The sequence below is a fragment of the Argiope bruennichi genome, chromosome 3 (genome assembly GCF_947563725.1).
Source record: "Argiope bruennichi chromosome 3, qqArgBrue1.1, whole genome shotgun sequence".
Classification (NCBI taxonomy): Eukaryota; Metazoa; Arthropoda; class Arachnida; order Araneae; family Araneidae; genus Argiope; species Argiope bruennichi.
This window is the reverse complement of record NC_079153.1, coordinates 28,444,361-28,458,725: the sequence shown is the minus strand read 5'-3', so window position 1 is coordinate 28,458,725 and position 14,365 is coordinate 28,444,361. Positions and strand designations below refer to the sequence as shown.

The 14,365-nt window shown below is 26.9% G+C and overlaps 1 protein-coding gene across 1 annotated transcript in view; it reads left to right on the top strand.

Moving 5' to 3' along the window:
• Positions 1-12,178, top strand: part of LOC129963296 (acetoacetyl-CoA synthetase-like) — a 42,928-nt gene extending 30,750 nt beyond the window's left edge. Inside the window, exons 12-18 of the mRNA XM_056077578.1 lie at positions 481-603; positions 1,844-1,957; positions 4,251-4,376; positions 6,020-6,089; positions 8,233-8,291; positions 9,879-10,081; positions 11,761-12,178. Coding sequence (XP_055933553.1) covers positions 481-603; positions 1,844-1,957; positions 4,251-4,376; positions 6,020-6,089; positions 8,233-8,291; positions 9,879-10,081; positions 11,761-11,907 — 842 coding nt within the window. The 3' untranslated portion in view covers positions 11,908-12,178. The remainder of the gene's footprint in view (positions 1-480; positions 604-1,843; positions 1,958-4,250; positions 4,377-6,019; positions 6,090-8,232; positions 8,292-9,878; positions 10,082-11,760) is intronic.
• Positions 12,179-14,365: the final 2,187 nt, after the last annotated feature.

The following is a 14,365-nucleotide window of genomic DNA, read 5'->3' as shown; positions in this document are numbered from 1 at the left end:
TATTTTTCACTGATAAAGGACTTCACAGATATGAAAAGGTTACCCCCTAAGATAACAGAAGTAAACTTACAGTTTTTAGGTTTCGAAAAAGTCTTTGATAGATGATTTAATAGACGATTTGACTTCATCATTTAATTACGATAAGAGAAAATGGAAAGATAGTCGCGAAACGGATGCTCAGAAGTGAACTGGATATAAAAATACTGTTTACAAAATAATAATTACAAAAATGGAGGCAAAGTTATTTCAGCTTAAAACTTATTCTGAAGAAGTGATCTTCATTTTTATGTTAAACAATTTAAATAAAGTTTTCTTAAAATTGAAATAATAACTGCCTACTGTACTGAATTTAGGAACTATTTAAATGGAATGTATTATTTTTAATTGACAGTTAGTATTAATAAAATCTATTCTCATACTACTTGAAAAAATATGATTTAATTGTTTCTAAGTGTTTTTATAATTTTTATTATTTTATAGAACACGGAATGAATTTTGATAGTTTGAAAATTATTGCACTTGGGGCCAGCCCATCAAAAATCAGGAATTTTGATTTCCTGTATAAGAAAGTGAACAAAAATTTGTTCGTTTCTAGTATTTATGGTAAGTAAAACCATCTGAGTTTAAAGCGCAATTTCCAATTCTGATTTATTTTCAATGACTGATAAATTCCTTTATTACCCACATTTAGAGAAATGTTTAGATTTTTCAGAATTTAATTTGAGCGGTGATTTTCACAAAGGCATCAAATTTTGTCGATAAATCTATATTTTTCTGTCTATGTATTAGTAGATGATTTTACAAAGGATAATGGTCTACTTCTTAACTTTAAATCATTGGCCATTACGAAAAAAAAGCCCTTTGAATACTTTTATGAGTAATATTCTATGATATTCTCCTAGTATATTTGCATTTGAATTTCAGACATGCACGCACACACACACATACACTCAGCCACACACTCAGACAGAAAGAGACTCACCCACACAGACAGAGAACGAGAGAGAGAGAGAGAGACGCAGACACACCCACACAGAGAACGAGAGAGAGAGAGACGCAGACACACCCACACAGACAGAGAACGAGAGAGAGAGAGACGCAGACACACCCACACAGACAGAGAACGAGAGAGAGAGAGAGAGACGCAGACACACCCACACAGACAGAGAACGAGAGAGAGAGAGAGAGACGCAGACACACCCGCACAGACAGAGAACGAGAGAGAGAGAGAGTTCCTCTGACACACACAGATACACATACACACACAAAGAGCGTGATAGAAAGAGAGAGAGAGACGCATACACATAAACTGAGAAAGAGAGACGCGGACACACCCACACAGACAGAGAAACAGAGAGAGGGAGAGAGAGAGACAGTCCCTCTGACACACACAGATACACATACACAAAGAGAGAGCGTGATTGAGAGAGAGACGCACATACACACACACGCAGACAGAGAGAGATACATACACAGAAAGAGGCAAGCACGCTCACACACTATACCCACACTTACAGCGAGAGCTACGCATGCGCACACGCACCCACACCTTATCTTATCTCACAGGGTTTAACATCTGCAACTTAACACTCTTAAACAGTTACTCAATAATAACTTTAATTTCAGTTTTAAAAGGCAGAATCACTGATATAGAATTTTCTTTTCAAATAAAGCCATTTCTTCCACTGAAATAATTCTACTTATGGATCGGGCCGAGCTTTTTTCAGATTTTTTAAAAATCTAATGATTGTAAATTTTACTCTTGGCATTTATAATTAAAAGTATTTTGAAAAACTTTTATCTTCATATTTCTTGAAATAATCGACCGATTATGTTTTTTAAGGAGCAACGGAAGTGTTTGGAGCTTTCTCAGGATTTGATTTAAACATACCCGGATATTCTAGTGAGTGCCAAGTACCAGCTCTCGGGGTCGATCTGCATGTTTTTGATGAACAAGGTAAATGCTTTACTAAATTAATAAATTGATCATTTTGTAAATATCCTTAAAAGAATTCCTTACAAGAAGAAAATACGATAAACAAGGAACTAATAATTTATGTGCAAATATAAAAAAAAATGCATATTTCACTAACAAGATTAGCTTTTTCTCAAATTTTCCCCTTTTTGAAAATCTTTTGAAAGAAAAAAAAAATTATTTTTTCTGTAATAGATTATGACGAATATTATTTACATTATCATTTAAGTGTGTCTATTCGAAAGTTGAAATGTAATAATAGCAAATAATAGGAAACAAAATAGGAAATATTAAATTAAATTAGTTCTTGAAAAGTCCTCTATTTTAATTGCATAGAAAAATATTACAAAAGGAATAATACGATAATAGGATAACTTAAATTATATATATATATATATATATATATATATATATATATATATATATATATATATATATATATATATATATATATATATATATATATATATATATATATATATATATATATATATATATATATATATATATATATATTCATATATATATATATTCTCATATATATATATATATATATATATATATATATATATGTAATATTATTTGTTGTGAAGCATGATGCAGTTTGAAGACAATGAAGATACTTTTAATTTTGTGACGTCGTTTTATTTCATTATGAAGAAGCAAGCATATGTACAAGCGACGAGCACACAGAACGACACAGAAAAGAATGAGGGAAGAGCTCTTGGACATTTTATCCCTGGTCTTATATAACCTATGATTTTGATAGGGAAAATACTTCTTAACAGTGCTAATGTATTATGAGATTTCGATAGGGATTTGCGTTATACGGGTGGACAAGGTAGGGGAAACACAGGGAGATTTAAAAAAAGAATTTGCTTGATCAGCGGTATGTTAATATCTCTTCACGCGTATTGTGGGAAAGTTAGATTTTAGCTGATTCAACAATTTAACAAAGCTTCTCTTGAATTAATTAAGTAGAGACAGTGGAATTGGATCACGAAATAAAAGAATATTTTAGAATGAAGTTACTATGGGCTAAATTAAGATAAAATCTTGAAAATTAATTAAATTGAAATTAGAGTTAAAATATCATTACATATATATATATATATATATATATATATATATATATATATATATATATATATATATATATATATATATATATATGCTTAATTCTCTCCTTTTGGGTATAGAAATAGGGAGGACCGACTATCTCCTGAGGATGTTGGAACGTACTTCCTTAGGGAAGGATCGTACCGTGGTCGGTGATGGTCCTTAAGACTCAAACAGTTTCAGTCAGTTTTGTTTTCTCCGCGGTCCAGTCATTCAGATTTTTACGTGTGTCTTCGGGCGGGTAAGAGTAACCGGTTAAAGATTATATAAATCTTTGATTTATTGTAATTCATTTATAATCTTGAGATTTCAACGTATAAAACTATCTATTTTCTCAACATGTCATGCAGATAATTAAAAAAAATTGTAAATAATTTCTGAACAGAAATACATATTTTTAATTTTGTTGAATCATCTTTTAAACAATTTCCAAAAGCAATATTAAATCTTGAAGTGACTACTAAGTTATCTCTCAGTTGATAATTTCTATTATAATTTTGGTTCTCATATTAACTCTATCCGAATGCAACAAGTACTATTTTTACAAAGCGTATTAAAAGTTGAAATAATTTCAATATTTTTGTTGAATTTTAATATTATTGAAAATGAATTATCATAAATAAAAATGAGTCATTTGTTAAAATTGTTTATTTTTGTACCGAGAATGTTGTTTATACATTTTAAACATTTATTGATTGTTGTTTATTTATAGAATATTGTTTATGTATCGAATTAAAATTGATAATTTTCGTACATAAAATATAAAAATGAAAGTACTTAAAATCGCAGTTGGTACAATAATTTGGATTCTGGAATTTTTTTGGATGACATTTTCTTTGTATGACATAGACTAATTATAAATTATTATTATTTTTCTAAAATTGTCTTATAAATTATTATTATTTTTCTAAATTTTTCTAAATTTCTATTTATACTTTGCTTACCTTGTGTGAAACATTATTCTAATCATTCCAAATAAAATATGCTAAATCTAGCTTAATTTTACAGCAAAATATGAATTTTTATTATGCAATTATAGAAATATTGTATTGATTTTTGACTGAAACTACTGACTTTTAAAATCTAAAGACTTTTATAGTGCATAACAGTAATATTACTGCCTTTACCAAACCTTACACAAATGCATTTTTCAAAGGTCGATCCGTTGTTGGAAAGCGTGGAGAAATGGTGGTTAAAACTCCAACTTTATCTTTCCCTGTTTATTTATGGAAAGATGAAAACAATGAAAAGTTAAAAGAGACATACTTTTCAAAATACCCAGGCAAGTAACTTCATCAAACTTGCACTTTTGCTTATTATTTCATTTTCAAAACTTCTGTTAATTATTTCATTAAAATCTCTATTGTTTAAATCATTGGAAAACCAATGCAATGAGACTTTAGTTTCCAACCCTTTATTCGATTTTGCCAATTTTTATTTTGTAGGAAATTTCATGATCTTTTGATATATTATTTATGCTACCTGAATTCATCATTTTTGATAGAAATCTCAAAAATACTCTTCATTTTGCTCATTTACTCTTTGGCATGAAAAAAAATCGATAAAAGTCCTCTTCACAGCTACTGCATCAATTTCGCCAATTTTAATTCCTTATGAGTTCATTACTCCAACATATGTCATCAATGACCTCTATCCGCCATTTTTGTGATATACCGTAATATAAAATTTTGACAGAAGTCCCGTCTTTAATTAGTGCATTCATTTTTCAAATTTATCTGCCAATTTATTTCATAACTTATTTATACTTGATCTATCGACAGCCTTAGAGCATCAGCATATATTATCAAATAACAGACGTTGTTATTTTGAATGAGAATTGGGAAATTTTGTCGTTTTTTTCAATTAATATTCTTTATACGCTACAGTATCATAATAAAAAGATATATACATGTTAATACATAATTTATTAGTAAATAATTATTGTTTTAACTTTTTTTAACCATATACTGAGTGTTCAAAAGATTTTAAGTCAATAAAAAATACATATAATTTTATTGCTATGCACGCCATCTCATTGGGAAAGACCGAATTATATTAAAAATTTCTTTGGTTAATGTGTGAGAAATTTTGTTCAAGAACTAAAAAGATTTTACACTTAAAAGTGCTTGGAAGAAAAATGTGATTGTAATCCGAAGAAACACAGAAATAATTTTTCGGAATTAAATATTATTAACAGAAATAAATTTAAATAAGTTTTTATTTTATTTTATTTGTAAAAGGTTATGATGAAAATACATTGAAATCTTTTGCCAATGTTCAGAAACATTTGAATGCAAAATTGAAACACAATAATCTGCAATTTGAAGAAATATATATCTTATTAATTAAAAACTTAAGCTTCTTTAAAAGAAATAACTGTAGCTTCATTATTATTTATTAGTAAGAAAATAATTGTTTTCATTCTGAAGAATTTAAATGTTCAGACATGCTTTTTATGTAAAAGAATTGTTCTGACATCAATTACACGAAAGTAAAATGAAAATACTTCTGAAGTATTTTCGAAAAAAGAAAAAAGTAATATATGATTAAAGCATACTAAGTTATTTTTCTGGTAAAATTCTTTTGGCATATGCAAACGATTTTGAGTATTTTTATAATAATAATAAAATTTTATACGTCATCTTTTTCTCTTTTTCTTTAATAGCCAATTAAAAGTTTTAATCGATCTGCTAACATTTCCTTTCTTCTTAAATATATCTCCCATGTTCTTCTTAAACTTTTCGCTTAAAGAATATTTCTAAACAGCATATTAATCAGATTTCTGATGTTCTGCGGATTAGGAAATTCAATAAATGATAAATGATCCATTTACACAATTAATGAAAACTGAACACACTGATTATAATAGACTCAGTAATAAAGATTTGATAAGAAATGAAATTGAGAAATTTTTGTTTAATCTAGGAGTTTGGAGTCAAAATGACGAAGGATGGATCAATCCTAAGACAAAGGGAATTGTAGTAATTGGAAGAAGGTCAGTGAATAAAATTGTCATTTAATGCACAATACATATTGTGTGTATATTTGTAAATATAGTGTGTTCCAACTTTTAATATGTTTATAGTTTATATATAGTTTGTATAGTTTATAGTCCAGCTTTTTGCATTATATCTTATAATAGTTTAAAAAAGTATTAAAGTATAAAAAGCAGTGAGAATTTTTTTTTAAATTTTAGTGACTAAAGCAAGACTGAAATAATAATAATGGGATTTTTACTAGTATTAAAATATATATAAAATATATATCTTATAAAATAATATACATAAAATATATTGAAAATAGTGAAAAAATTATCTTTTATATTTTTTCTTTTTCCATATTGTAATCATAAAAAAAATTCTAATTAGACCTCTCTGAGTCTGAAAAACATATTTTTGGAATAATGCCTGTCGGCAAGCATGATAATTTAAAAACACTCGACGGATGATGTATTCGAATTTAAGACCCATTTTACCGATTTCCGCCAAATTTTAAACGGAATTCATTCAGAAGAAATCTGCCTGTTTGTTTAAGTACAAGTGAACTCGACAATTTCCAAAACTTGAAGAACAACTTATAAAAAATTTGGTATATATATATATATATATATATATATATATACAGCATCTAAAATGAATTTTCTTAGCAATTCTTGAACCAAATATACCAAAGAGTTGACTATATGACGGATCTCTGTACTTCCGCATGCATATAGGACCAATAAATTAAATCAATGAAATTCGGTATGTAATTTTGTGACTACAACTATAATTCAGTTTCAAATTTTAGTTTCAAGCGTAAGAAAGAATATCCAAAATAAATATTTGCGCAACAAATTCAGTAATGTTAAATTCACTCTAAAAATTTATATTTTGTGATTATTTTTTGAAAATGCCATGCAGTATATTCATGACCTTCCACAAGGTCGTCAATTTTATGCTGTGGTAGAAGGATAAGATCTTGATTGAAGAGTATGCGAAAGCGTTTCAGCGAAACCACTAGTTCTGGTTATTTCAAATTAACAAGCAGATTTTCTAAACATATATCACATTTATTTCTTATAAAAGCAATCTATAAATGATTTTCTATTTTGTTTAACCAGATAAAAAAAAAAGAAAGAAAATTTGAGATTTCTATTGAAGTATCATTTCTTGTGAAAGCTATTAATGTAATTTCATGGAATGAATTTAAAAAAAGAAACGTCGAATCCTGACGAACGATAAATGACTAACGAGATAAATTAATTTCTAAATGGAGGAATTTAAAATTTGCTTATATTATATTTTTCTAGAGAAAATTTATTTCATTAAAAATGAGGCTGTATTTTCATTCAAAAAAATATCTTTAAAAAATCTAAATTCGTTGACCTTAGGCATATGCTCCCGGATGATATGCTTTAACAAATTTCCATAAAACTGCCTTTATTGAAATTAGTAGCAATAAAAAATAATTTTAATTTATTTAAACTAAAGCAGCGCTATGAAATTATGTTATGTTCTATTACCTATTTAAACTTTTTCAAAACTCCAGCACTGCATAACGAGTTAAATTACATTTCCACTTCCCTGGACACAAATATATGTTTTGAGGCAATCTTTCCAGTTAGGTTTAGAAATAAAATAATTGGAAAGCAAAAAAGTGATTGATTAAAGTACAACACCCATTAAATATCTTTTGGGGATATTAAAAAATGTAATGCCATTGTGTTAATTTCTGTACATTCCTGCAACCATAATTAATCTTAAAAATTAATTAATCTTTTTGATAATAGGATAAAATATTACATTTATTTATTTATTTCTATTTTATTATAAATTCACATGATTAACAAATGCTGATGGTTTTGTTGCATTAATAACACATTTATTTCTTCTACTTTATTTCAAGTTCACATGATTAAAACAATTGATAGTTTTGTTGCAGTAATGATATATTTATTTCTTCTACTTTATTATAAGCTCACGTGATTAAAAACAATGATAGTTTTGTTGCAGTAATGATATATTTATTTCTTCTACTTTATTAGAAGCTCACGTGATTAAAAACATTGATAGTTTTGTTGCAGTAATGATATATTTATTTCTTCTACTTTATTAGAAGCTCACGTGATTTAAAAAAAATTGATGGTTTTGTTTCAGTGATGATACATTGAAGCAAGGGGGAGAGCGATTTTGCGCTGGCGATGTATATTTTGGAAGTAAGAAAGTTATGCATCTTGTGTAATTAGTTACCATAGATATTTTATTTTGTCTGAATATCATTTATTTAATGTTATTATTTCTTAAACGTTTGCCCTAATTTGTCATTTTTTATACCGCTTTCTATCTCTATGATTTTAAAAAAATATTTTAATTAAGAAATTATTTTCTTTTTATACTTTTTACTGTCAAATAAAAACTCAGAGTAGAGTAACAAAATTTGGTGTTAGTTGTGATCCATTGAATCAGGATGCCAGAATTTTACAAATAATTGGAATGACCATGCACTTTAAATTCTTATGATTTAAATGGGAAGGATATATTCTAAGGACTAAATCATTGATAAAAAAATGAGACATACTTCCTGCGTAAAACTTCAATAAACACAACATATCATATTTTTATTGTCTATTTTTTAAGGAGAAATTAACCTTGACTACTTAAAACTCTTAATGTTTCAATGTACTAAGTAATTTGAATGAAGCTTGCCTAAATTTTATTCTTAACGTTTTTCATAAACTGGATAGTAAGAGTTAAAGTTTAGCAATTCTGAGTACAGTAGAGAAAAAAAAAGAAATTAAAAAAGATTAGAAACACTTGTACAAACAGTAGTATGAAGATATTTTTAAAATTATTTGTCTATGTTTTATGTTATTTTTGAAAATTTTCAACTTATATCGCGACAAAGATTCTACGCATAAAACTTAATATCATTTTAACTCGCTTTTGTAAATAAAAGCAGTTATTGAAATAATAAAAAAAGTATTTTTGTAAAATATACTACACGTATTTTGAAAATCTTGTTAAAAGTAGAAGAAAATATAAGGAAATTGAATTGATATCCTTGAAATTAAATAAGTCATTTTCTGCAATATTATACTTCAAAATTGTAGAAAAATGTACGAATTTCGATTAATTTATAATCAATTTTGAAAAAAGATCTTTTTTAAGACGGTACTTATTCGTAAGTAAATTTTTAAATGCCAAATTTGATGGCTCTATGTCCAGTAGTCTGCCCTGTAAAACATTTTCAAAAATTTTAAATATGCATGTTATATGATGTAATATGAATAGATGCCAGCCTGCTATGTTAAAAAAAAGAATTATCAATTCTATAATGCTTTAGAAACTTGCTGTCAAAGAAAAACGCCAATTCTTGCCGGTATTTGTTCCAAAACTCGATTCATATAAAAATACTCCAATGATGAAAGATAATACTCCCTACTATAAAAATAATGCGATAGTTGACATTTAACTATTCAGCAATCGGCTCTATAGATAAAAATTATGAAGTGTAACTGGTATAACAGCAATAAATGGGATAAAAACCGAAATATCACCTTAATTGAGGCATAAAAGTCAAGAAAGTAAGAAATTTTTCTTTAACATATATCAGATATCTCTATTCAAATTAGATCTTCTTCTCTTTCAAGTTTAGTCACATTTTGCCATGTTTTGAAACATATACTACATATACAATATTTGATGCCTTATTACCACTGATTTTTTTCACTATATATATTGGTTTGAACAAAGATATTTTTTAAAAATTTTTTTAACCATTCCGTACGTTTTGTTGTTTGCAGTTGATAGAATGGAGGAGCTGCAGGACTTTATCTGCGTCGGCCAGGATAAGTGGAATGGGGAGACCAGGGCTGTGCTCTTCGTGAAGTTGAAGAAAGGGTACAAATTCACTCCAGCTCTAAGAGCCAAAATTGCCGAGACCATCAAAAGGGAAGTGTCGGACGATTATATTCCGAAGCTCATATTAGAAATACCAGATATACCAGTGAGTATTTTTTTTTTCCTCACAGAAAAGGGATGAGTTTATAAAAGCAATTTAGGAATTTTGATATCTCATATATTATTCTAAATATTTTTAATTGATATTTGAAGAAAATTGAGAGTTCAATTGGCATCAATACTGAATCAAAACATATAAAAGCATTTATGATATCAGTGGGGACAATTTCTGTAAAAATTAGTTGCTAGACAAATTTGCAGGATTTAAAAAGGGAAATTGAAATGTGAATTTTAGTTTTAGTTCCAAAGATTATCTGATATTTAAAGTAAGCATTGCCAGGGATGAAATATATAATTGCTTTTAATTAAATAGTTAATATACAAATATTTACTCATCAAAGAATTATCAATAATAAGTTCCAAGAGAATTTTCCACCGATTTTGTAAAAACAAGTACAATTACATAACTAGTGAATGATGACTTCTGTGCAATGAAATAAAATCCAAATGCTAAAGAAGATGCAATAGTGGACTTTCATAAATTGATAGAATGTTAAAGGAAAGGTAAAAAAAATAATGCAAACTAGCATCCAAATTATATTTCATTATAAAAAATCAAAATAATGAAACGGAATCTCAAATAATTTTTATGAAGAAAGATATGTATATTTTAAATTAAGGTTTTAAATACATTTCATCTGCTGGATCAGTACCCGCATAGATGAATATGACCCCCCCCCCCAACTGACAATACAAGGTATGATTCAATAATCCGTACACAAAGCTAGCAGAGAATTCGGCAATCTTCTCCGTAATAAGATGACATTTCTACGAAGAATCTTGGATAATTCACATTTTAGTCGTCAGTTAAAATTTGTCCATTGCATGAAATATAATTGGTTATAATTCACCCATTTATTAGTTTCAATGTTGAAAAATGTACTATATATATATAGTATTCGTATTACAACTAAAACTATGTATTATAAAATTTCAGGTTTGATATAGTACGCACATTGTGCTATAATTTTATATTATCAGTATTAAAACTCCGAATATTTACAAACTATAATAGAATATAGCTTACTCAATATCATCATGAATTGTAAGTTGGAAAATTTTTCCTACCCCCATATGCACAATTTTCGTATAAATTGTAGAAATAAAATTATCTCAGTATTATAGTGTTATTAAAGTTCTCGTATATATTAATTAGTATTCATACATAATATAATGGAATTTAAATACGTGGAACAATGATGATAGGTCAAGGAATTCGCAAATATCAAAATATGAATAACATTGGTTTGTATTATAGATATTCAATATTTTATATATTTTAGTAAATCTATCATGTTTGATCCTTTCACTAGTGATCTGACCTAAGTGGCCATGCAAATTTTATCCTGAAAGGCCTGTTTCGGTTTCAAACCAGAGATTCAGGATGTAAAATGAGCTATCATCCACGGATGTTCTTCCTTTACTTCCTGAACCCCTCCTATGAAACAGAAACGGTCCTCTAGGAGAGAATTTGCACGGCCGGTTGGGCCGGTGTAGTTATGAAAGAGTTATACTATACGATTTAAGTTTTACAATCCTTATTTGTATCAATCATAAATAAATTGAATTTAGCATTTATTTTGGAATCTGTACCTAGCTCTTCATGTAATTACATTATATTTCTCATATAATGTGTTTTAATGATGCTTGTTTTCTTTCTTGCAGTACAATCTCAACCACAAGCGAATGGAAAGCACGGTGAAGAAAATTTTAGCGACTAATACCATCCCAGAGGTATCGAACATTAAGAACCGTGAGAGTCTACAATATTATTTAAATATTCCAGAAGTGCTGAGTTATAACGAGAAGTAATTTCTAAACTAGACAATCTTTATTGAAATTTCTCTACTTTTCGCCCTATTAGAAGAAAACTCAAGCGATTAAACATATGCGAAGACAAATCTATTTGTAAACTGAATGTGCAATCGATCTTTTTTTAAATGAAATTCTTTGAAATAAGTTTTTATTTATAAAACATATTATGCAGTTTTAATTTGGCACTTGTGTTGAAATTTTAACTGCATTCAAAACTTAGTGTATTTTTGTACATAAAATAATAAAATAAATATTTTTTTCAAACTTTTTCATAGATTTTACTATTATTATTATAGGAATTTTCATTAAATTTTTTGGTATCTAATTCACTTAATGTCTATACTCTACACAATTCATTACAATTTGTGAACTATATATATCAATAATATTTATCGCTTATTTTTTTGAATATTTTAAAATGATTAAAGAAATGTATACTATTTAATTATAATGTTCCAAATTGCTGTTTTATCCATTGCTTGTTATTAATATTTATTCTTACATATATTGTATGAAATTTTATGAAAAAAAAATTAAAAACTTGTTTATGAAGAACAAATATCACTTTAAATTACATAAGGAAATAAATTGATATCTTTAATAATAACGTCTGAAAAGGATGTGAATAAATATATATACAGTGTTATGAAGTTCATACTTATTTTTAAGATATTCATCAAATTAGAATTAAATAATCAAAACCTATATTACATAAACTGAGGCTCTACTGTAGTTGTTAAAATGGTTTAAAAATATTTATTACAAAATAAGAAATATATATATATAAAGATAAGCAATCACATTTTATTTACTGCCTACATTTTTTAATATGCTTGCAATCTAATAAGATATCATTTGCAGATTTCAAAGAAAAATTACTTGAATAAAAAATTAAAACGCATCAGAAAATTATCAAAATTTTCAAAAATATAAAAAAACTCACTGAATTAAATATTAGTATGGGCATATATATATATATATATATATATATATATATATATTATTGTAATTAATGCATAAAATACTTCTAAAACCTTATAAAAATTAGGAAATTAAGTTTTTTTTTAATTTTAAAAGGGAACAAATTATTCTGTGTGATAATTTTTCGAAAATATAATCGAAAAATTCAAAAATATGTCAATTTTTAATTAAATTAAGTTTTAGAAAATATGAAATAATTTTAATTTATTTAGTTAACTAAAAAAGCTTCCAGATTCATATCTCCGCAAATTTACTGAATTTTGTAATTTTATGTCTATCTGCTTGTACAACTCCACCGCATGTACACACATACATTAGATTTTGATTTGATTGAAATAGCATTTGATTTGAAACAGTTAACATTCTATTAATCTGATCGGTGCATTCGATTTTATCTGACCTAATGATAATTTAGTATTTATTTGTTGTGCAAAATAAACTATTATAAGCACAAAAAATTTGTTGGTTTCTTAGATATATAAATAAAGTAATAAAGCAAATTAATGTGATAAGTTCTCTGCTTTATGTATTATTCGTATAAAGAGTTATATGCTTTTATGTAAAATTTATATGAAGAGTTATCGTTATCATTTTCAAGTAAAATTCATACGAAGAGGGTTTTTTTTCTGTCTAAAATGTAATGTATTTCTGAATTAAAACAAAAATTGTTAACCTTTCTATTACAATCAATCATATCGATTCATATAGATTTAAAATATTTCATATGTCTTTATACCTTCTTTGGAAATTGATTAGAATGTTTTTGACTGCAATACGGCCTTCACATACGTTGTAAGTCCCTATCAAAAGATGACTGCGAGTATAAAGAGTATGACCTATGCGTCAACGGGTCAATTTATTTATTACTAGCCGCCTTTGGCAACCAGCCGGTTCGCCAGTCTTAATGTTCGTTAAAATTTTAATAATTAAATATTTTATGCAATTCCTACTTTAATAGATTCTTCATCAAAATATTTTAAAACTTCAAATTTTGATAGTCATATAATTCACTCATAAGATTATAAACGCCTTCAGTCATAATATAATATGTATCTCTCTAATTTTCTGTTAGCGCCTGTAGAATTTATACTTTAAATTAAAGTGGAAAGGATTAATCTGCAATTAATATAATAATATTTTTTACTGAAACAAAGTATTTTTTTGTAATATGATTACTGAAAACAGTCACTGAGCGTTTAAACTTTATGGGCACTAAAGAATATCTTTCTTAATTTATGTAATATTTCAAGAATTTGTCAACAAACTTTTCTCAGGTTCATCATGACCAGATCGATTAATTAACAATGTTTAATTTTAAACGCATCAAACACTAAGAAAATAAAACGAATCGTTTAAAATAATCGGTTGAAAACAGGTAAAAAAAAACTACTTAAAAAACGATGGACTTAAAACTATAAGCATATACAAAAAATATATAACTAACATAAATACACTTTAATTACAAAAGCATGCA